This window comes from Thermobia domestica, chromosome 13, assembly GCF_964235325.1.
Source record: "Thermobia domestica chromosome 13, izTheDome1.hap1.1, whole genome shotgun sequence".
NCBI lineage: Eukaryota > Metazoa > Arthropoda > Insecta > Zygentoma > Lepismatidae > Thermobia > Thermobia domestica.
This window is the reverse complement of record NC_137466.1, coordinates 99,107,898-99,133,085: the sequence shown is the minus strand read 5'-3', so window position 1 is coordinate 99,133,085 and position 25,188 is coordinate 99,107,898. Positions and strand designations below refer to the sequence as shown.

The window sequence follows — 25,188 nt, the reverse complement described above, 5'->3', positions numbered from 1 at the left end:
GCTGAGTCAACTTGTGACCCGTGGCCTACCGACCCCAATCATCCGGATAGTCCCTGACCCGCTCTGATCCGTGTTTCGGATAGACCCAGACAGTCCCGTGATCCGGAAATGACGAAATATCGTCATACACAGGGGTAAAACTGTGGGAAACGCAGGTGGATGCCGTTCCCCCACTTTCTAAAATATCTATGGCGCTCACTTCCTAAAAATTACAATGGGTAAAGATAGGCACGGGGGACGGCGTGACGTATTATAAGATTGTTAATAGACACATAGAGAGTATTATAAGACTGCTAATGTAATTCTAACGAACATGATTAAGTTATTTCTGCATTTCTTCTCAATAAATCTATGATTTTCTTTCTCTCTCTGTTGTGTGTGTGTGTGTGTGTGTGTGTCAAAGCATTGCACTGAAAGATAACTGCAAAGTCTATCAGAGTATAAACACGTGAAACACGGAAAAGAAAAGTAGTCGTCAGAATTTAGTCGAGCGAGCCTGTAAAAATTGTCTTGTAGAATGTAAGAAATGCCGCTAAGCCCCAAAATATTTTGTCTATCTTTAATATAAAAAATATATATATCAAAACCGCTACATTATTTTCTCAGCATGGGAAAAGGAGTAAACATGAAATTGATATTCGAAATAATCCAGACATGACACATTGATTAAGAAGTGTCATACAGGGAATCAAACGCGTGAGTATTAGAAATCGAGTAGTGGTAATCATTAATCCACTATAAAATTCTACAGTAATGCTATAGAGTTGCTATTTCAATTTCTTCCGATCATCGGATCTTTAAAGTCACCGGGTCACACCGGCTCTGAGAAGCGAGACCCAAATCTGGATGATTCGGGCAAAAGTTGTAACTCAAGTGATGTGTAGCACCTCTGCGCTGTACATAACTGAAAATAAATAATAAAATGTCGCCAAATCAATATCTACATGTTAATAATTTCTGTCATTGTTTCGGCAGTTTGTCATTGTCTTCATCACACACATTATAATAACCACTTCCGGCTCGCTCCCAATAATTTGTAAATCTAGAATTTCATAGTGTGAAACGAATGACACTTGTTTCATTTATACAACGTTTCAAATGACAAAAGTTCGGCGTTATCTTACCATTCACTCGGTCAGCAAACTACTGTAAAAGTATGATATGACAGTGTAATAGTAATATCAAGTGAGTATCGTTTTACAGTGTGAAATTAAGATTTCCAAACTATGTGAATTCAATACTCAAATTTGAAGTAGGGCCGCGGTGGCTCAGTGGTAGAGCGTTCACCTCTGGTGCTACGGGTCCCGGGTTCGATCCAGCCTCCGCCAAGTGAACTTTGTGGTGGACAAACACCGTGTGCGTGGGTTTTCTAGGGGTTCTCCCGTTTCCTCCCACTTTCTTCATCCCACCATTTCATTCATTACTCATCATCACCGTCTTCTTTAGTCTAATCGGCATAAACGTGGGACGTAAAATTGAAAGATTCAAATTTGAAGTAGTGCATCTGTAGGTACTGGTTGTATGTCTAAAGGAGTAATAAGATCAAAGATAGAACCTGCTCCACGGACGTCGAACCCATATCAAGAAGCCATTGCTGGCTATCACTTATTGTTTTTGTTTTATAGTAATAAAGGCTGAAACCAAAAATCATTTTATTTCAACCACTTCCGGTTTGAAAAGAGAGCTAACGTAAGGGTGGAGATGAAACCTCTTGGGGCCTGAATCTATTGAAAAAAAAAATAGCTTCATATTATCTGTAACCGTTTTCGTTCTATGTGATAAACATTAAAACCGGTATTGAAACCGAAAATAATAGTCAATATGAACCACTTACTGTTTTGTTAGAGTGTTCTTGATAGTCATGATATCTTACCTTCTTACGTTGATTTGTTCACCTCGCTATCTGTTACGTTTTCTTTCTATGGCAATAAAAGATGAAATCGGATATGGAGAACTTGAACTACTTCCGGTTTGAATAGAAGGTTAACGAGGAAGATAGAATCTATTCTTGGGACGGTGAATTGACAGCAAAAAAAGAAACGTATTTTGATAGCATTTACTGTTTGATCTCTACAGAAATCAGTATTAAAACCGGAAGAAATAGTATATTTGAATTACTTTCGGTTTAGTGTTTTAGATAATCAGGGTATTTTGATTTCAGACGCAGAATCGTTTGCAATAAACAGCTTATCAGTATCTGTTATCGTTTTCATTTTATGGCGATAAACATTGAAACCGGAAATGACTAATTTGAACCTCTTCCGGTTTGAATTGAGTGTTATCGGAGGAAATAGAATCTATCCTTGAGACGCTGAATCGATTGCTGAAAACCGTATTCCGTTATTTCTTACTATTTTTTGCTCTGATACCTGTCAACAGACGAACGGACAAAACTGTTCTATAAGACTACATAGCATAGTTTGAAAGTCTGATAGTAATAGTAGTGGTGATACGTGAAGCCATGATTACAAAATACTTTTATATCTACAACCGCATTTGATCCACATGCACAAACGCACAAACACTACTGGGTATAGGAACAAATACAATGTGTAATTTTATCCTGAGCTCGTACTTAATTTGGCTGAAAAGCTTATATTAAGTACTAAATGAACCTGCGCTCTCTACACAGCGCATTATTCACATATGAGCATGAATCTCCCTGGCATTCTTCACATCTGTACATATCCCTTTACAGACACAAGTGAAGGACGTCTTGATAAAAATCGGTAAAGGGTATCATAAAGGAGATATTTACTTCGATTATTTTTTTCAATATCTCGAAACGTTTGCAAGATTTGAGCTCATTTCCAGTTGGAGTTTGTAATTCATATATGATCGGTGTTTTCTTTCTTCTTACATGCAGTATGTAATAAGCAAATACATTACATACACAATTAATTATAATGTCAGTAATATATGGTGTTCATTGGGCAAAACACTCCAAACAATAGAGATTCATCTTAGACTGGAGAAATGATTTTCCTTTGTTTTTCATTATCATTTGGCCATGAAACAATCGCCTAAAAGATATATAGCTCCCGTATACAACTATGTGCTGTTGGAATATATAACTCGTAGGATATGCTTTTTTTTAATTCAACACTTCCAGTGTATCCCTAAAAATGTAATAAAGAAATATATACCGTCATGTTTTTTAAATATTCAATTAGAACTGGCCAATCTACACAAAATTTGGAATCGACCAGCGAAAACGGCACGTTCCTAGCACTTGTCGTTTTCGAGATCTCATTGTCTAAAGGATTGGAGACAAACATAGAAACCTAGCATTTTAATATATAGACTAGCTAAAACTGCGCTGTCTACTCAGCGCATCGTTCTGTTATGATCATGAATCAATCTCCTTTCCACTGTGCATGTCTCCTTACTCACAGAAGTAAAGGATAGGAGACTCACAAAGCAAGTGAATTGCTATGTATAGGTAGATGTTGGATTGAGTTTGTAGCAATTTTGTAGAAGTAACATGATATCATGTATTTTTTTCCCTAATAAATCCAAGTCTGTCCAAGTACGCCTCATTGTGCTTCTTGAGGTCTTTGAAGTTCACAGCATGCAATAGGTTTTGCCATTCAGATTTAAGCAAAGCGCCTGCAATGTCCGTCAACCCGCCATACTTAACTTCTCTACTGGTTGCGTAATAACGTAGATTAGGCTGCAGGAATATTAATCTTACGGGCTCAAAATGGGCCCTAAAATGTTGAATAGAACAATAACGACATGATTTTTAAAAATTTGGATGAGAACTGGAGAATCTACACAAAATTTGGAATCGACCAGTGAGAACTGCACGTTTCTAGCACTTGTGGTTTTTGAAATCTCATTGTCGAAAGGATTGCGGATAAACATATAAACCTAGTATTTTAATATATAGACTAGTTGAACCTGCGCTCTCTACACAGCGCATTATTCACAGATGAGCATAAATATCTCTGTTATTCCTCACATCTATACATGTCCCTTTACAGACACAAGTGAAAGACGTGTTGATAAAAATCGGCAAAATATACCGTAAATTGGAGATTTTTCGATTACCTTTGCAATCTCTCGCACCATTTGCAAGATTTGAGCCTACTTGCGGTTGGAATTTTTAATTCATGTATGATCAGTGTTTTCTTTCTTCTTGCATGCAGTATGTAATAAGCAAATACATTACATACACAATTAATTATAATATCAGTGATATATGGTGTTCATTGGGTAAAACACTCCAAAAATAAAGATTCATGTTAGACTGGAGAAATGGTTATCCTTCCTTTTTCATTATTATTTGGTCATGAAACAAACGCCTGATATATATATATATATATATATATATATATATATATATATATATATATATACAACCCTATATACAACTATGTGGCGTTGTAATGTATAATGCATAGGATATCATGCTTTAGTTTTTTTTTTTTAAATTTCAACACTTCCAGTGTACCCGTAAAAATGTAATAAAGAAATAATGGTCATGTTTTTTCAATTAGAACTGGACAATCTATGCAAAATTTGCAATTGATCAGTGAAAACGTCATCTTTCTAGAACCTGTAGTTTTCGATATCTCATTGTCGAAAGGATTGGCCACAAACATATAAACGTCCACGAACATATAGTTTAAAAGAACTCCAAAGATGACAGCACGATTCATTTTCATTGATTTTGGAGGTTTATTAAAGCACAAAGGCTTTAAACAATAATTTTAAAACATAAACGTTATAGAAAAGATGTATTTGAATAATTTATTTAAAGTACACGTACTTTAAAATATTTGTCTTTATTAAACGTGAAGTCACAAATAACCGTAAATCAAAGGTTTGAAATCCAGTGTTACAAGTTGGAGTTCAGGCGTTTTTATTGCTATAGTAGCATTTTAATAGTGAAATGTTATAGTAATATGTTATAGTAATATTATAGTGTTATATAATGTGGAAGTGTTTATAGTCATTAAATGTTTTTCGGTCGCTAGGTGGAAATGTTTGTTTACTGACTGTCACGACAGTGATCCGGTTACCATGGTAACAGTTTTGTTATCATGTATTTGTTTTTAAATAATTATCAAGAGATAAAACTCAGCAAAACATCATATAATAAAGATGTGTATAACATTATTGTATCGCTATTAACACTTATTGCCAAATATAATGTTTTCATGTGATTGATACGTGTGTGTAATCTTTTTATATGGCCTATGCTGTACGATTTTAACAAATCGAACTGTTGTAGCATCGTTATAAGTGGAAGGAAATCTTTTGTATGTAGATGGAAGTCCAGATACACAATCTTGGTAGTTACTATAGATTGAACAAACCTTTGAAAACATAAGCATTATTTCTTCTATAATTATAATAGAGAGCTACTTTCCAATAAATAAATTATGCAATACCGCTGAACATGTTTTTTATATAGTATTTAGTATTATCTGTAACCTTGAATTTCACAATATTAATACAAATTAGATTAGTAACCAATGTATTGATCATATTCCAGTATACCACTAAGTTAAATGTGCGTTGAAGTTTAAACTACTTCTCTAGGAACAGGTTAAGAGTATCAATATTACTATGGAGGTGGTGGACAAGAAAAGCGATATGCAGTATATTAGAAAGCTTTTTGTTAACATTTATCTGTGTAACTACGGTACTTTTTGCTACATAAATGTATTATATTATCATTGACCTATGTAGATAACCATGGAATGGTGACATAAATACTTGAAGGAAGAAAACCTGGTAATTATTATCAGTGGATTCGAGTCAAAATACCACGTATTCAAGTTATACGGTATCCTCATGTCCAATGGTTATCGTTCTCGCCTTCAGCGAAAGCGACTTGGATACTATTTCTGGTTGGATTATATGTCGGTCAATTCCATTTTAAATTATAAAATGAATGTCTTGCTTTTACACCAATGCGTGGTAAATGGATACAAGGTACAAGTTGGCGCAAAAGTCAGTTTATCCCACATACAAAATTTAAGTTAAATTCCAAAAGCCTTCTATCACGCTCTGACGGTTTATTTGCTTTTCCGCTTGTATTTTCGCCTTAGAGAACTTTTTTACAAATTATTCGGCGACCGTCTATTTTCTTCCGTACAAACATTTTTTGGCCCTACAGTCCTCGATTCAAACCACATGAGCTCTCACCGGGAATTGAACGAGTCACCACAAGTTTCAGTTAGTTTGCCGTGCATGAGGTCGGATAAAGCTCATACAAATTGGGATATCTTTGTAATGGGAAAATCACACCAATAATAATATTAAAAAGTTATATTATCATAGTACGTTGTATTTACTGGGCTAGAAAAGTCTTTTGACCGTTTGAACCGGGAATTGTTGTTGGAAGTTCTAAAGAAGGTTGGTTTGGAATGGAAAAATCGAATACCCATAAGAATCTTACATATGAACCAACAAGAATGTGTTAGAATAGGGGAAGGAATGACAGAGGAGAGTGCAAGCCGACGTTATTTAATATCTATCTAGAAGAGACAGCGAGAAAGAGTTTGCATAATGAAGACAGTACTTTGGTAGAAGGTAGAATGATTAGCTGTTTACGGTTTGCAAATGATATGATGTCTGTGTAGAATCTGAAAAGAAAATGAATAAGATGTTAGAAAACTTGAGGAAGGACTGTGAAAAGAATGACAAAAGCCATGGTGATTGGAACAAAGCGGTCGGTGTCAAATATTAAAGTACGAGGGAAGAAAAAACAGGTAATTAGTTTCTAATACCTGGGTAGTGATGACTTGAAGTGCAAACATGAAATAAAAGCAAAAATAGGAATCGCGAAAGGAGCCTTTAGGAACAAGAAAAGTGTTTTGTAGGACTTTGAATTAAGAGTAGAGATAAAGACTCATAAAGTGCTTCGTGTGGAGTATTGTACTGTATGGAACAGAAACATAAACATTACGCAAAAGCGATTTAAGAAAAAACTGAACGCTTTCGAAATGTGGGTATGGAGAAGAATGAAGAAAATTAGCTTAGTCGTGCAGAAAACGAATGAGATTATGTTAGAAATAGTGGAGGATCAAATATCAATTTTAGATGTAATTGAAAGAAAACAAGAAGCTGGTTGGGACATTTGCTGAGAAGAAGCAGTATCATGAGGGACCTACTAGAGGGTATGGTGGCAAAAAAGAAAGAGGGAACGAAGGACTTTACGGTTGATAAACTGTTTCAAAACAGAAAAATCGTACGTGAAGATGAAAACGTTAGCTGAACACTATGGTACATGAAAGCTTCTCAGCTGTGGCAAGTGACTTCCAGTAATGACAAAATATCAATGATGATGATATTATCAAACTAGCCAACGACATAAGCTATTTGCAATCCAATTATATAAATACATTTCTGCACAAAAGCTAAACTATGCAGTATGCAGTGAAATCATCTTCTATAACGCACATCGATATGTTTGATATGTGTGCACTGCTAAAAAGATATGGCAGAGGTGAAGCACGTGAAAGCCTTTGTCTCAAACCCAACTACCTACATGATCCTTGTAATTTCATTGTACTTGTATAGTTTGTAAGTTGAAAATGGATGGGACGGACAGAGAGGCGCATGTATAGACCATCAGATAAGATTAACCCTCACGCTATAAGCCCTTTTCTACAAAGATGGCCTGGAGTTCGATAATTGAGCATGAGCGCTATGAAAAGATAGCCAGCCTGAGCCTGAATCCGAGCAAGCGAAAGCCTCACTGCGGATAGCGTGCCGTGATTTTAGTGAGCATGAATTCAATGAGGTTAATGAGTGATAGATCAACGGAGTGTAAGTCTCATTGAAGATAGCAAGCCATAGCTCGAGCAAGTGTGAGTCTGAGTTAGCGTGAGCCTCAATGAGATTCATGAGCGTAAGTCTTATTGAAAATACTGAACCTGATCCCATTTCATCTCCAAAAGAGCTCTATTACAGGACCTCGCAACAGCCCAGCCTCTAGGAAAGATTATATTTCGGTTGTCAATAAGAAAAATAAGCTTATTCACTTTCCACATAATATTATTGTGAAAAATGAGTCGAAAATAAACAGAATATTAGAATGTGTGAGAAATAGTTCTGAAGAAAACGGAATTAAATTAGGAAGTAAAAAGACGAAAGTAATGCTGATTGAAACAAAGAGAGCAGTGTCAAACTTTAACATTCGAAGAAAATAAGTACATCTGTACATATCTAGATATATAGCATTATACTGAAGACCTGAAATGTGAACAGGAAATAAAAGCTTAGGAGGAATGGTGGAAGAATTCTTTGCGAATAAAAGAATCGAAATTTGTTTGTCATTAAATAGATAGTTGCGGAAAAGAACTTATCAAAAGAACTTATGCTTCATGTGATGTACTGTACTGTACGGGGCAGAAGTGTTCACATTACGAGAAACTGATGCAAAGTGACTAGGAGGTTTAAAATCGGTATGAAGAAGAATGGACGAAGTTTCCCGAGTGAAACTAAAACTCATTAAGGAACCGTTAGCGAAAGTTGAGGAAAGAAGATAAATATTGGCAATAACAAGATAGAGGAAAATAAGCAGGTAAAAACGTTATTTGAGAAGTAAGGAGACTACAATTAATGGACTATGTTAAAGAAAGTTTTTAAGTCAAAAGCAAAAATTAAGAGTCTACCACTGCCAATGAAGAGCATGAAGAACTTATTTAGTGTTACCAACAACGTTAACAATAATGTCACTAAACGTACTGCGAAAAGTCGCTAGAAACCTTAATTTAAATAGAAATAATGCTAGTTTATTTGCTGTACGACATTTCAAAAGTCGCTAAATCCCTAGTGTAACAATGGTAAACGAAACAAATCTTGTCTCTAAAATATATTATCAAATCGCTAGATTTTGTTTGCGTCAAAATTCCTAAATTGGCAATACTGCTTATGATGAACATGAAGCTTACAATGTGAATCAAGAAAACGATTCCAACTAATTACAATCAGACTATCGTGTGAATCAAGAACAAGTTCAAAAATAGCAATCAGACCACTTTGTGAAATATATATTTGAACCAATTGAAATCATTTGCACTTTATAAATACAATCTACTGTTTTTTTTTTCTTTAAAAAAAAGTAAAGTAAAGTAAAACAAAAGAAATATTAACGTCACAAGAAATATATTCCACTGATCGAAAAGTTAACTCTAAGGTGAGCAAATAAAAACTTAACAATACCAAATCAATCAAATTCCCTATCAAGAGTATCTGTTTTGCTTCTTAAGTTGCAGTTCATCGCCTCCTCTGAGTTATCAACAGGTAAACAGCATAAAAAAATCATGTGTACAAACACGTGAGGTTCATAAACTGTTTGACCTCATGATGCGGAAGAAATATCTGAGAAAATGCTACGAGATAACTTATATATGTTAGGTTCAGATAAAAACAAATAGATTAAGTATTATTACCTAATAAAATACTATAAAGCATGGGGATTAGTGGGAAATTGTGTTTTGTATGCATCAAGGCCACACACACATATACATACTTTCATTAATATGGTATATACTTAACTGATCAGTTACTAATATATAAATAGTAAAGTATTGTACGTATATGCTTTCTATACAATACAGAGTGATTCAAAAATTTGGAGTCGATTTCAAAACACTATATTACACTGTTATATCTTACAATCACAACTGAAACAATAAATAGTAGGCTATAGTAAGGAATAAAATTTTACACATCATGTCACATACTCTCTAGCTCAAGTGGCTTCGTATTCGGGAGGTCGTAGGTTCGATTCCCGCTTCTGACCATCCTGGTTGGGGTTTCCCTCAGTCCTACCAGCCAAACACCGGGATGGTACTTACTAAACAGGCCCTGGCCGATACCTTCCTAAATTTTTCCATTAATATTGCTACTGTTAGATCCAGTATAAAATGACCTCCGAGCTGTATCTGGTGATTGTTAAATTAATAAATAAATGTGTTGCGCACCTCCTGCACGGATAAGCTCTTTTCTTTCCACGGTTTCCTTTGAAATGTACGGACTGTCTGGACTCTTAGCTTTACATAAACAGCCTCTTTCCTCGAGTTTTTGGCGTACAGGGTGGCTCAGTGGTAGAGTTCTCTCCTTTGGCACTAGGAGTCTCTGCTTCGATCCCAAGTCAAGTGAGTTTGTGATTTCGTGTCCGTGGATTTTCACGAGATTATCTCGTTTCACCCACATTCTCATTTCACTAAATACTTCATTCACTTTTATTCATCACCTGTCTCCTTTAGCCTAAAGAGCATAAACGTGAGAGTAGTCACAAATACTGTGAGTAACAGATCTGATAACCTGTGATTCAATTCATTGTTTTCCATTGAAACCTTAAAAGTAAGTGAACTGTTATCACCCAGAGGACTGTGAGTCTAGCTTCACATTTCAAATGTTGTTACATATAAATATTTATTTGTTATTAAATTATAACCAATAAGTAAATGGTCCAAATAAAAAGCCTATTCTGTTCGCAATGCAGAGACGTTCGATGAGTTATTTTAATAGTATCAGACATTCGCATGTTGTCAACTAAGTAAAATCAATTCAAGTCAATTCATATTTGATTCATTAATTGGATATTCGATGGATACATAGGTACCATTGGACGTAGGGACATTGTCATAATGTACAGGGTTTTTATAAAAAGTACGGAGACCAAATTCAGGGAACAAACTGTATTGAAGATATCGCTACAAATGATGAAAATACTTCCAAATAGGTCCCTTGTCGACACACTTCAGCCAACGTTTTTTCGAGTCCCACACAGAATTTAAAGCGTAGCGCTGTTCGATAAAATGTTATATTTTAAAGTTTGGCCGAGTTTTAAACCACGATACCAACCGCACGGAAGCTTGCAGGCGACTGATGCTAAATTTTAGGTGCGTTTCGAAGCTTACTTGCCCCTCCATCGGACCCGCCTTGTCCGAGCACCATGACACAGCCGCTTCAGAAAAAAAAATTGTCTCATTACTTTTTTATATAGATCCTGTATAGTATATGCATATAATATCAAATTGATACCGTATTCACAATCAAAATTAATTTTAAAAATTCGAAATGTTTTATTCTTAGTAATTTACTGAATGTCCAATTTAAGAGTATTCATTTCATACTATGTGGGTGTCCAAGCCATCTTTTGGAGCAATACTAGTGAAATTGTCATGTCCTTTATCCTATAAATATGATATGAACATCTAATGAGTGTTGTGATATTGTTTTGATGAATTAAAACATGTACACTAAAATATGGGTGAGATGTAGTCCAAACCAAACCAATCCACAAAAAATTAAACTTTCCTTCTTGTAATCATATTAAATTTAATGAAATCTTTAAGTTTTACGTCCCACGGTTATGTCCGTTAGGCTAAAGGAGACGGTGATGATGAGAGATGAATGAAATGGTGGAATGAAAAAACTGGGAGGAAACGGGAGAAGCCCGGGAAAACCCACAAAATCAAGATACAAAATACTAACACACCATGAGAGGAATATATGAATTAATCGAGAAAAGATTAATTGTGTGAAATTTCTTTATACTATATTACCATTATTTTTTTAAAATTCTGTCAAAACTTACAAATTGATATCTGTAACTACTTCTAATTCTGTCAATACTTAAATGTCACATGAGTTCATAAGACTTATAATATGATGATGTCACATCTGAATAGTCCTCCTTGTTCGGTCAGATTCGATCTGACTTGATCCACTGCAGTGCAAAGCGATCCGTTCCGGAATTTTTAAAGAAATTATTACTTCTTTATATATAAAGATACGACTAGATCGGGTAAATAAATAGATATCAACCTCATTGGCTGTAAATAACTGAAATATATGTTTTGTTTTGTTTTTATCCTCAAGAACTTCCTCGTGGCTAAATGTAGATTTAAGATCGATTCGCGGTGCTAGTACAATATGGTTTACGTTAAACCGTAGATAACCTCAGTACCAGATAGAACATTAAAATTAAAACAAATCTGAGAGCTCTTCGTAACCAAATGGCTAAAGCATGTGCTTTCTGTTCTTAGGTCCTGGATTTGATTCCTGGTGGAAGGTATTTGGCACATATAAAAAGCCTGAGTAATGGTTTCGAATTCCACTTTAAGCAGAATTCGAATTTAACTATCAAGATATTAGAACAAGAGTTTCATGGTCTTATTTTGTAGTGACATTATTTCAAAGTTCTAGTATAGACATCAATGAATTAGAAACTTTTTTCTCTAAAAATTAAATATCCAAGATACTGAGAAAATGTTTTTTGCGAAAATTGCTTGAAGAGAAACTTTGGTCTAAAACCCTATTTGTTCTATCCTATAGCAACTTTTCGAGATTTCATTATAAATGAGCAGTTCGACCGAGCATAACGGTAAGCGCCACTCCCGTCAAAATTGAAAAAATGAAATGAAATTTTTGAGTTTTACGTCCCACGGTTATGCCGGTAAGGTAAAGGAGACGGTGATGATGAGTAATGAATGAAATGGTGGAATGAAGAAAGTGGAAGGAAACGGGATAACCCCAAGAAAACCCACGCACACGGTGTTTGTCCACAACAAAGTTCACTTGGCGGGGGCAGGGGACCCGGCAAAATTGAGTTATTAGTGGAATTGGTTAGGATTGAACCATAGAACAGTATGTAGGTAGTTGAATTTCGGAAATATACCTATTTATATTAGGGGAAACTAGTTTGTTATATGTCATTGGATTGAGTTGGAGGGAAATGTTGAACCTTCTTTCCCAGTTTACTCGAAAATTAGAAAATGTGACGTACCATTGTGTTTTCCCGAGCCGCTCAAATATAATTGTATTACAAATTAGCTATTTTCTCCGTAACAATCCAGTTGTTTTAATCATAAACAGTATACTAGATCCTGGATCCCATGGTTTAAAGAGTCACTGTCTGTCCTTGGAAAGAGAAAGATCACGGATAGAATTCAAGAGCTGATCACATTTTCCTTTCACACACAAAATACCACTTTGTATTTGTATAGTTGTATACTTGTTGTATTAACGAAATTGATGTTGAAAAATTGAGTCTTAAAATCTTAATCACTTAAACTCAGCTTACCAAAGAAATGAAGTCTCAATTTAACGTCTCACGATTGTGCCTTTTAGGTTAAGGGAAACAATGATTAAGCAAGTGAATGATGATGGAAGAATTGGTGGAATGAGAATGTGGAAGTACGAGTTCCCTTAGAAAACCCACAGACACAATGTTTATCCACCACAAACTTCCTTGGTCAGGAAACGAACCAGGAACCCCATACACCACAGGTAAGGGCTCTACCACTGAGAAATTGTGTCCCAGATGGTGGTGGTAAGACCAAATATTAGGAAGCTATGTTGAGACATAATTCCATAAAGAAAATTGAAAATTAAGAATCCGAATGCGAACTTTAATACAGTTGACTGAAGGAAGGACATATTGATCACTGTTTGATGCAAGAACGTCCCCTGCACAAGAGTGACATGTTATCGTAATATAATTTATCTTAGGTCTGAGGAAAAGAGCGCTTATTCAACTCCAGAGAAGAAAAGCCACTCCCCCCCCCAAAAAAAAAATACTCCTGAAAGACACACTGGTTATCATGGAGCAAGAAGTTGAAATGAAAAATATAACAACATAAGGAATTTTTCTTACCTCTGGACTGCATTGAGGGTCTGCTCCCGCATTCCAAAGCAAAAGCTGTACACGGTCTTCTCTTGATTTCACTTTTGATCCCACCTCATTGATCCGTTCACCTAGCACATCCTCTCCATTCACTTCCAGAACACAATCACCAGGTTGAAGGCCCGCTTGTTCAGCTGGGGAACCAGGGTCGACACCTGTCACCCATGGATATGGGTCCCATTTTGTTCTGCTCAGATGAAATCCACTTGACCCAGATGAGGGTCTTTCAACTTCGCATAGACGAATTGTTGGGTTGTAGTGTTCTTCAGAAGAGTCTGTTGTGTTTACCATTTTGTTATTGAAATATTGATAACATGGACAGAAACTGCTTTCTGCAGATAATTAGCAGTGGGCTATAGATCAATTTCAAACCGGATTTTATCGATGTAATATTTTATCCATTAAAAACCTTGGATTTTGTGATGTTTTACAAACAAATTAAAGTGTATTTCAAAACTTAATTATCTTTTGCCTTACTTTGAACTAAAACCAACGAACTTTTGTATATCTTGAAGTTAACTAACTGCATGAGTTTGCACTGGAATCACGAAAAACACAAAAAGTTTTCTAGTATATTGCACAATAATAGTAGTACACCTTATAAGGACTGAATTTTGTCAATTCCTTAATTCTCATTCAAGTTTCGGAAGTCCTAGAACGGGATACTTCCTCATATTGTTATTCAAAATGTAAAAAATAGTATTGTCACCAAAATCTCTACCAATCACTCAATCACATACACTAGTTCAAAGTAATGTATTGAAAAACAAAAATAAACATGCTTCAGTTCTTAATCTGCTTGTAGTTGTAGATGGTTGTGTAAACCGTTGCCCGTTCTGTATCTTCCTCCAGACTGAAGGCGGATGGATCAGTTCTTGATTACGAGAATAAGATTGGCCCAAGGTACGGCACTTTACATTCGAAGGTTACCGCTAAAGAGCGTGTTGTGTGACTTTACCTGTTGTCTCTGCATAATAAGTACGTATCTGTGTGAGTGTGTGTATAGTAAAGTGTTGTTTCGGAAGGCCATAAGTCGTTCACCTTCACCTCCTTTTTTGAGCAGAAATTCCATTTGCCGCATTGCTTCTTGCTTATCCTTCAGTGCCTTCTCCCACTACACATAGTCACAATTATCCAGACTTCTTACATCACGTATTACCAACATTGTTTTCCTTTTTTTTTATCCGATACTGCCTACGGCTAAATTTCTTTTTCTTGTGTTGTGTGTGTAGCATTTCCTTGAAAGTGCATAATGAGTATACATCATGACGAGACACATTTTGGTCTACATGTACAGTTCTTGCACGATCGTTGAACTATATCATTCACATTGTGGTTTCATTTTACAATTTACTTTTAGCAAAGAGAAAACTAATTTCTTTTTACTCACTCACAAGATGCTATTGTATGATTTATTTCAAGAGACTAGTTCAGGCTACAATGACCTCTTACAAACTTTAACCTTCGTATACCGGAAATCCTTCTACTTCATGCCATTAATTAAAGGAAGAAGTAATTCTCCACCTAACTGAAGACATCCCAATCTTCATGTTATAAGGGATGGAAAAATTGTCTTGACTTTTTTAAAAACCACTTAAAAATATATAAAGTAGTGCGAGATTGACTTTTGTTTGTATTAATTGTGCGGAAGGGAAAGGATGCTTGTAGCTTGCTGAAAGATAATATAGCACATACATAATGTGTTGTGTTTTGAGATTTAAAGTAAAATATGTCGACAATTGTTGAATTGAGCAGACTTATGCTTAAGCTGCCTTTTTTTCAAAATTATCATTCGCATTGCAGCTAAATGGTTAGTATTTTCGCCTTCGATTCGAAAGACCAGGTCAATTTCCGGTAGAAGCACATGCTATTCAGATCCCATATTAAGCTGTGGATTTACGCAGCGGTGCCTATTTCTATATTTTCTATACTATTTCTAAAACTTTGGGGAATGTAGGGCATTCAGTGTTATCAGATATCATCTAACAATACATCAATAAGGATTTTAATATAAATACATAGCAACAAGCAAGCTTCAGGTGGTACTGGTCGTTCCTCCTCTTGGATTGGCACCCTGTGGATTTATGTCAAATTATAAACTCGATATTGAAAAGGGACAATGAACTCGAAACCAAACCAGAATCAGAGGTAAAAGTTACTGTGTGAGCTGAAAATGTAATAATTTGCCGCAAAACCGATTGTATTTGCCAATAATCACAGCTACGTATTTGTATTTGTAAAGCATTAAAGGTATTTTTTCTAACTATTATTTGCAAGCATTGAGCAATAAATCTCGGAAATTGTTAATTACAACTTATATATTTAAAAACTAGCTGAAATGCTCGTTCTTCGTACGGTGAGAATTAGGTTTATACAATATATCATATCTGAAGCTAAAGAAATCAGTGAAATAAAGAGTATAAATAGATAAGGAAGACGCCTTTCATATTCCTGTAAATATGAGTGAAATATATAAATACCAAAAAGTATATTTACATCTTGGACATGCTATTTTTCCCGACCTCAATCCCCTACGTCGATGGGGACTAAAATTGGACTTGAAGGGGATCGGGGATGTTATTATTCACCTCAGTGACACCGAAAACTAAAATTTTGACACTAACATCCGGCGTCTCGGGTATTTATCATCTTCCTTTATGAATAAATTTTGACCCCTATAATTTTCCTCTCCCGTATCGGAATTTTAAAAAAAGGCTTCATACAGGATTAGATATGGTGGAGATCCATCAGTGTACGAAATTTTGTCAGTTCTAGCTCATCTCTTTCTATTTGACAAATTGATGACAGACACACATTATTACGTTATTAGTAAAGATTAGTCTAGATGATAGCATTTGTCGCATTGGAATCAGAGACAAAAATATGGACTCTAAGACGCAAGAATTGCATGGGAACGGGCAGTAGCGTACCCAGGAATTTATTTCGGGGGGGGTTCAAACTAAATATGAAGCTATTTTATATTAAAATTGCTAAAATTGCCCCTAAAATTAGGCTAAATTTTTAAAAAGTCGAAATTTCGGGGGGGGTCCGGACCCCCGTGTCCCCCCCCCCTTCCGTACGTCCCTGGGAACGGGGAAGGAAGAAAGGCGTCACGTAATAGTAGTATGTGTACAAATTACTTCAATATAGTCTTGTTAAGAAAAAGAAAAACCTAGTCATCCACCTCTCTTTGGAAAGCTCTGTATTTTTACTCACAGTCGAAGTTAAACCAAACAAATCTGGATTTTCTTCGGACAATTGAGACTTTTATTTACAGCGAAGGTATTAGAATATTCTATGTATAGTTCAAAGAGTAGGGTCTATAGCCTTTTAAAGCAAGGTGGGTGATCAAGATTTTTTTTTTTTTTTTGAACAAGAGTGTACATATGAGTGGACAATATAGGCATGTTCAGTACTTGTATAACTCAGTTTCGATAAAGAATAAGTCGGTATGTCAGAAGGATTATTGCATATATACGCAACACGATTATGAAAAAGTTATGACCTCAAAAATAACCATAGCAAGAAATATCTAATAAATAGATTATGGAAAATGCATTCTTTCCATGTTTATTGTAAGGTGCTGAAAATGAAGGACGATGAAATTTAAAGCTGTATAACTCGAAAATTAGCACTTGTCATGATTAGTTCAAACAATCCCTTAGGAACTAACATGCACAATACCTATATATCCTATCCATATTTCAGACTCATACGATACTTGTGCAAAGGAAGTTAAGTAAGTAATTAGCCATAAATAACAATTTTCCAGTATAGGTAACATTTAAATGTCATTTTGTTTCTCTGTTGGTGATTTCTTCACGAGGAATACCACTTTCCGCTTCTATGTAAAGCAAGCATTACAATTAATATATGCGTAAATGAGTGTATGTGTCGCCACTGTGAAAAGTCAAATAGCAATAGTTGCAATCTACTAGATAACATTAGCCTATATTTTGCTACCTAGAAGAATACACGTAAGAATTTAGCAGTGGCAAATCTAGGCCAGGGCCGGGAGGCCTAGGCTCCCCAGTTTTTCAGTGACAAAATAATTTAAGCTGTTATTTATATTTTTTGAAAGTTTATATATACCTATCATAGTCTGGATACTGGCTGTTCCCCCCCCCCCCAGTTTTTACATTCTAGATCCGCTACTGGAATTTAGCCACTTCTATAAGAATTTATCTTGTTCAGTTCGATGCGATGTATAGGTTTGGACAATATTTAGTCAGGTTCTCCTACACTACCAATTTTTAGGTATACAAATTGAGTGTTTTTTTACATTTTTTTTCGAAAACTACACATTACCATTTTGGCCAGTAGTAGTATGCGTGTCATTGTTAGAAGTACTCGTGTTACTTCTATGAAATGAAATGAAATCTTTGAGTTTTACATCCCGCCGTTATGCCGTGTAGGTTAAAGGAGATGGTGATGATGAGAAATGAATGAAATGGTGGAATGAAGAAAGGGGGAGGAAACGAGAGAACCCCGAGGAAACCCATAAACACGCTGTTTGTCCACCACAAAGTCCACGTGGCGCTAGCTGGGATCGAACCAGGGACCCCATGCATCAGAGGTTCTACCACTGAGCCACGAATTTGGACAGGCCTAGCTCTGGAAGTGTGGACTTTTCCTCATAGGTCTATACAACATTTTTTCTTAATTTGATGTGCGGAATCACATGTTTGTTGGTATAGTTCAATAACTCTATATATAGATATATATAGGATGTTCTAAAAATGGTAACCACGGACAACAGAGCGCTATTCTACAAGTCAAAATAAAGCAAAATGCTACATGATGGTATAATCGCCGGGGCCTCCTTCAGCCGCTACAGGAAATCAAAAGCTTCACTATGTCGCAAAGTCACAGATTAACTTGGAACCATTAGCATTACTGTACGAATTCATCAAGCAGTTATATCGATTGTTACGCTAATAAGTGCTAGTGTCAACGTCTATCGACTTTATCAGCCAACTGGAAAGAATCAATACGACTATTTGATGAGTTGGTAGATGCGCTCTATAGTTCTATATCTGCGACGTTGCCACACTACAATTCGCATCTCCAGTCGAAGACCTAAAAGGTACCGCACAATTTTATATATATATATATATATATATATATATATATATATATATATATATATATATATATATATATATATATATATATATATATATATATATATATATATATATATATATATATATATATAGATAGATAGATAGATATTTCACTTTATTTTCACTTGTAGAATAGTGCTCGGTAGTCCGCGGGTGCCATTTTAAAAACATAGTATGCATGTATTATCTGTCAGGAAAGTAAATGTACACCTCCTTTTCGAGTCTGGCATTCCTGCTCTCCATCCGTGGAGAGTATGAGAATTAAATCAATCAAATGTTTACTGAGGGGCAAAAAGAAAAGTTTAATCTGAATAAGACATTGCAGAGGGACACAAGCTGTGAATATGAATAGTGCATAGTTAAAATAAAGGACGACACCGAAAGGGAAAGCCACAAACAGCTGTTAAACTTAGAAAAAAGAGTAAAAATTGTTGAAGTGGGAACATAAAACACAAACACAACAAATACGCCGAAAACTAAATGTTCACCATGCCATGATCTTAGTGTAGTGGTTAAGGTGCTGGCTTACAAATGCAAAGGTCGCCAGTTCGAATTTTAGGTGAGGACATTTTTAAATTTTTTTTGTTTATAATACATGCAGCTCATGAGAGATGGTAAAAGAGGTCGTATTTAGTCTTTCGTAGCAATTATTATTGGAAAGGTTTAGTACTGATAATACTTTTTGTCTTTGCGTATTGCTTTTATTCTTTTCTTCATTTCAAAAGAGAAAAATATCCGAACAAACGCCACCAAAATTCCTCATATTTTGAATGTAAATGCCATTTGCAATTAGTAAAGAATAAAAATTGAACGTTCCGATGTAGCTGCAAAAAGTAAAAGGAAAAACATGGAAGTAAACCATACTCATGGTTATTAAAAATACAATTTCTACATGCCTTACACCTCCCGACCACGTTTCTACGTTAGCAAGTAAGAGGTTTGTGTTTAGGTTAGGCTGGTCAATACGTTTTGCAAAGGGGCCCGGGTTAGCTCTGACGCACCACAGGTGTGGGAAGGGAGCAAAACACTTTTTCTCTCTCCCTCTGTGTGTCTGTTTATTTATTTATCTGTATATATATATAACGCTATTTGTGAATGCCATAACCACCCTAATTTTCAGTGGATTGAAATAAAACTTGGCACAAACATTAATTGTTTAAATATCTTCAGTTCGTTAACCAGAATAATCAGACGAAAGTGTTCAAAATCGCGGCCCTTTAAACTCTTAAAAACTTCGCCAAATTTCGCCCATAAATGGGTATTCAGCAAGTTTGAATAACTTTTCCTCTTTTACTGAAATATTTGTGTGCAGAGACTTATTGAAATATTGGACTCGATTAATCGCATAAAGAATGTTCATGCCCTTTACGCTACGGTCAGACTTTTTTTTTTTTTTTTTTTTTTGCAGGAGGGGGTTATTTTCGTATCGGAACAAGATGATTGCTAGTGATGAAATGAAATTACACATTGAAAGTGAAGTAACTTGTGAAACGTGTTATTTGAAAGAATAATATAATAAATGTGCTTTCCTCTAACACAGAGAACTGTAAATTATGTAATTCGAGTTCGGGAGCCTGAATGGCGAGGAGTGTTATTTGGTTTGCTTTTTAGTAACACATTGCATTGCAAATAAAGGTAGGCAACATTAGTGGTAAGTAAAACAATAATAATAATAATAATAATAATAATAATAATAATAATAATAATAATAATAATAATAATAAAAATAATAGGTGTTGTTTGTGGAAAGGCAATATCTTCCTCAATTCTTCTTCAAACGTAATAATTGTAACGCCATATCTCTCTTACAAACAAAATATTAGCAATTTATATCGAGAGAACAGGAAACTGTTGAGTGATGGGAGCAACGTTGGACAGTATGCACTCATAGTACTCAGAAAAATAAGCGATTTCAATGAAAAATGAACGAAGAGTCATTGCCGTGGGTAGTCATGGAGCCAAGCAGAGCCCTCTTTAGGCAAAATGTCGATAACTTATATCGAGAGAACAGGACCAACCAACGTTGGACACCGTGGACCCATAAGGCGCATCGAAAAAATTAGGGGGGCGGGCACCAGCCAGCCTTACTTATTTCCACATAATAATATAAAATTATATTGTCGAAATACACACACGAGTTAGCTAGTAATATTTCATATTATTATTATTATTATTATTATTATTATTATTATTATTATTATTATTATTATTATTATTATTATTATTATCGACAGTGTTTTCTCATTATGTGTGCATGTTTGACATGAAACCAAAGAGAAGATCCATCATTCGTAGAAAGAATAAGAATAGCCAGTTACTTTAATTGTGAACAACGGCGAAAAATACGAAAAGAGTACCCTTAGCGAAAAGAAACAATATTTTCTCTCAATTGGATAAAAAATAAAGGCGAGATAGATTCGAACTCGCATGGACGGTGCGAACAGCCAGCTCATTGTCCACTTTTTTTTTTTTTTTTAACTGACTCACCGAACGTGTTTCAGTAACTTACTTATTGCTAATTTTACTTGCTTCACTCGTTTAACTTGCTTTTTCTAATAACTTATAACGACAGTGACACGAACACAGAAACATCAAGGACAATTAAAAATCATGATGCTCTCCCGCCGGGAATCGAACCCGGGACACCATACACCAAAGACGCACGTGCTAGCCACTAGACCAGCGGGTAGGGCACTGCTCAGTTTCTGTGTCGTTAGGGATTACGACCACTGTATTGCAAGCTATCACTTCTGTGGGTTGTATACTATGATCACATGTTTCTTCTTTGCTGGAAGAGTTAAACCTACATTCTATGTAATACATGAGGTATTTAGACCTACATCATCTTCATATAATGTAATAAAAGTGTCATGCTGGGAATAAGAAAAAGAACATTCCTTGGACAAAACGGAAACTATTGGCATCAGAAATATTTATCTACAAGGCATGCGCAGTAGTATATTTCAGAATAGTTACTGTTTAGTTCAGTAAACGAAGAAAGGGGTATAAAAAGGCAAATATGTCGAGTCAACGAGATCGACTAGAGTTGACAGAGGCGGAAGCAGATGTGTAGTAATGCAACAACTTCGTTAAATTGATAATTGGTTCTTTATTCTGTAGTAGATCGTATCACAACTTTACGGGAGAGCAGAGAGAGATTTACTAACGCTGTCATATAGTAAGCTTTAGTAACACGATCATACAGACACAAATGGATGTAACTGTGAGTACTACAACTTGGATTTAACGAAAGCCGTTTAGATTTTCAGTGATTTGCATGGTTGTATAAGACACAAAAACTTAAGACACAATACAATTCTTCATACCTCAGCTTCCAGTAACTAGATACATGCAATTTCTGGATAGATACTGAAACTGCTGTCGGATTTTAATACATGACGTATTGCAGGATACAAAATGCTTTGCATTACTTGTTTGTTTGTAGACAGCTAGAGTAGAGGGGGGCAAGAGTACGTGGGGGGTAAGGATACGATTCCCTAAAATCAGGTGAATATATTCGCGTATGGCAATAATGCGTCACGTGGAGTTTGATGTTAATGGCGTCTAGAACCTAAACAAGTTTGAGTGTGCTGCGGCAAACTACAAGCTATCTAGGTTAGTATTTATGTTTTTCTAATAGTTTGATATAATATTGGGACATAAGTAGTTAATGAATAACTTATACAATTTTATAACGATTTCAAAGTACTATAAAACGTTAGTTTCTAACATATCCATTGTTTGACAGGATGGAGTAAATTGACTTTCTTCCAACAGTTGGCTGTACAACATCACGGGAAAGTCAATTGTGTAGTGAGGGGGCAAGAGTACGCAGATACCTACGGGGCAAGTGTACGCGTGCGTACTTTTGCCCCTTCTGTTCTATGAAAAAGAATCCAATTTGATTTAGAATTAACAATCAAAAAGAATGTAGATTCCGTTGTAATAGAGAGTGACGGCAAACTTTACGAATACTGGTTCCCATATGTAGCCTCTAACGTTAAGTATTCTTAAGAATCCTGATATTTTCTTATGTACGAGGGATAATTTTTTATTCTAAATACCATTCCTTACATAACAGTATCTAAGGTGGTGTTTGAGTTTTCGAAACAGATAAACGTGTGAGATAGTGACATCTGCAGTTATTGAATAATGTTATGCTTGCTTATTTTATTCAAGTTTCAGAAATACTACGCTTTGTCCTCTTTTATCTTAAATGTCAGTAGTCTTCAGTAATAAATTTCAATGGGCCTTATGCAGAGTCGTTCTGCCGCGTGATTAGTGCCATACTAAAAAGTTCGACTACCGTATGTTTCCTGTAGTAGTCAGTTCTTTAGTAATCATACGTTAAAACGACTCTGAATAAGGCGGTATCAGTCCAATGATTGGTATGGGATTCTATAAAAATATATGAAGCTAACCTAACCTAACATTTGACAATATGTAGCTTCATCAAGGATAGGTCGAGAAGTTTTCAAGTTACCCTCGTAGGTGGCAAGCATTCTGTAGCTGATGGAATAAGCTGGAAATATATTTTTATAAAGGGTCTAAATATTATCTGATTTTTTTTCTTGTATCCTATGCATTCCCATTACTGTTATAAAGAGAATTAAGGATTTTTCTTTTCTTTTTTTTGAATGAGAATCTGCAACGTCTTTAGGTACAGTAAAGCCAGTAGGCCTATTTACCAAAGAAATGGAGAACGAATTAGTGCAATATATCACATTACTGGATCAATTCTTCTATGAATTGACTTTAAAAGATCTAAGAAGAATGGCATACAATTTTGCTGAACGTAACTAGGTGCCCCATATCCTTTAGCCGTGTGAATCGAATGGCAGAAAGAGATTGGACAGAGTCTTTCCGTCGTAGACATTTAACAATTGCTTTGCCACAGCCTTCAAAGACTGGTCTGGGAAGAGCTCGTGGATTTAGCAAGCCACAAGTTGATTTTTTTTTTTTAATTGTCTAAAAGATCTTGTAAGACAAAACGGCTTTTCTCCACAGGATATCTACAACATGTACGAAACTGGAATAAATACGGTTCCTCATAAAGTTCCAAAAGTCGACTAAAAATCAGTTGTGAATAAAACTGTATCTAGTGATTTTGGAGTTAACGTAACAACTGTTTCATGGTGAGTGCATCTGGTTCCTTTATTCCCCAGATATTTCCCAGAAAACGAATGAAACAAGAATTATTTGATGGCTCGCCGCCGGGTTCTGTGGGAATGATATCTGATTCTGGTTCATCAACTCACAACTTTTCGTAGAATGGTTATATTATTTACACCAACATGTGCGATCAAATTCGGTTACGAAAATGGTATTTTTACTTGTTGACAATCAGACCTCTTACATTTCAATCGAAGCGATTGATTTCTGCAGGCAAAATAGGATAGTGATGTTGAATTTACCACCAAATCCCAGTCATAATTTGAAACTATTAGATCGCTCCTTTTTCTGACCCGATAAAATCCTGGTATTCAACTGTGTGTGATAAATGGATGAGGAATCATCCATCCCACATTATTACAAGTTGCGAGTTTGTTTACTGAGGCTTACTACAAAAAAGACTCATAAAATGCTTCGTGTGGAGTGTTGTACTGTATGGGGCGGAAACGTGGACATTACGTAAAGGTGATGAAAATCGACTGGAAGCCTTCAAAATGTGGGTGTGGAGAAGAATGGAAAGAATTAGTTGGGTCGAGCGGAAAACGAATGAGAGAGTGTTAGAAATAGTGGGCGAGAAAAGAACACTTTTAGATATTATTAGGAAGAGGAAGAGAAACTGGTTGAGACATTGCCTAAGAAGATATTGTATCATGAGGGACGTTCTAGAGGGTATGGTGGCGAGAAAGAGAGGGAGGGGGCGAAGGATTAATGGATGATATAAAAACAGAAAGATCATACGCGAAGACGAAAAAGTTAGCGGAGGACCGTGGAACATGGAAGCTTCTCAGCTGCGGCAAGTGACCTGCCAATAAAGGCAGAATACCTATGATGATGATGACTACAAAGCTGCAACCATTGGTATCCAGCCTTCAAGAATCTGGAGTTGTCCTACTGAATCCAGATGTGTTCGCTGAAGAAGATTTTCTTCCTTCTATTGTGGATGTGATAGACTTAAATGTAGAAGCCAGGTCTGAAGACGAAAGCATTCCTGAAGCAACAAATCAAGCATCAGACCTGAATAGAGACCAAAATCGTTCATCGGATGATTCACTGGAAGTAAAAAGGGACCCATGCGGTGCATCCAGATCAAACACTCCTTTGCCAGTTGCTCGTCCTCCTCCATCTGTTACCAAACCTTTAAACAGTAACGCTAGATCCTCACTAGAAGCAAGCAAGAGCTCATGCTGACTGTCTACTTCAAACTCTCTTCTTCCGGTTGCTCGTTGTCAT

General features: G+C 35.7%; 1 protein-coding gene across 1 annotated transcript in view; it reads right to left on the bottom strand.

The window, feature by feature from the left end:
- The window catches only part of LOC145668383 (uncharacterized), a 58,999-nt gene extending 44,385 nt beyond the window's left edge, over positions 1–14,614 (bottom strand). The window contains exon 1 of the mRNA XM_081736172.1: positions 13,631–14,614. Coding sequence (XP_081592298.1) covers positions 13,631–13,951 — 321 coding nt within the window. The 5' untranslated portion in view covers positions 13,952–14,614. The remainder of the gene's footprint in view (positions 1–13,630) is intronic.
- Positions 14,615–25,188: the final 10,574 nt, after the last annotated feature.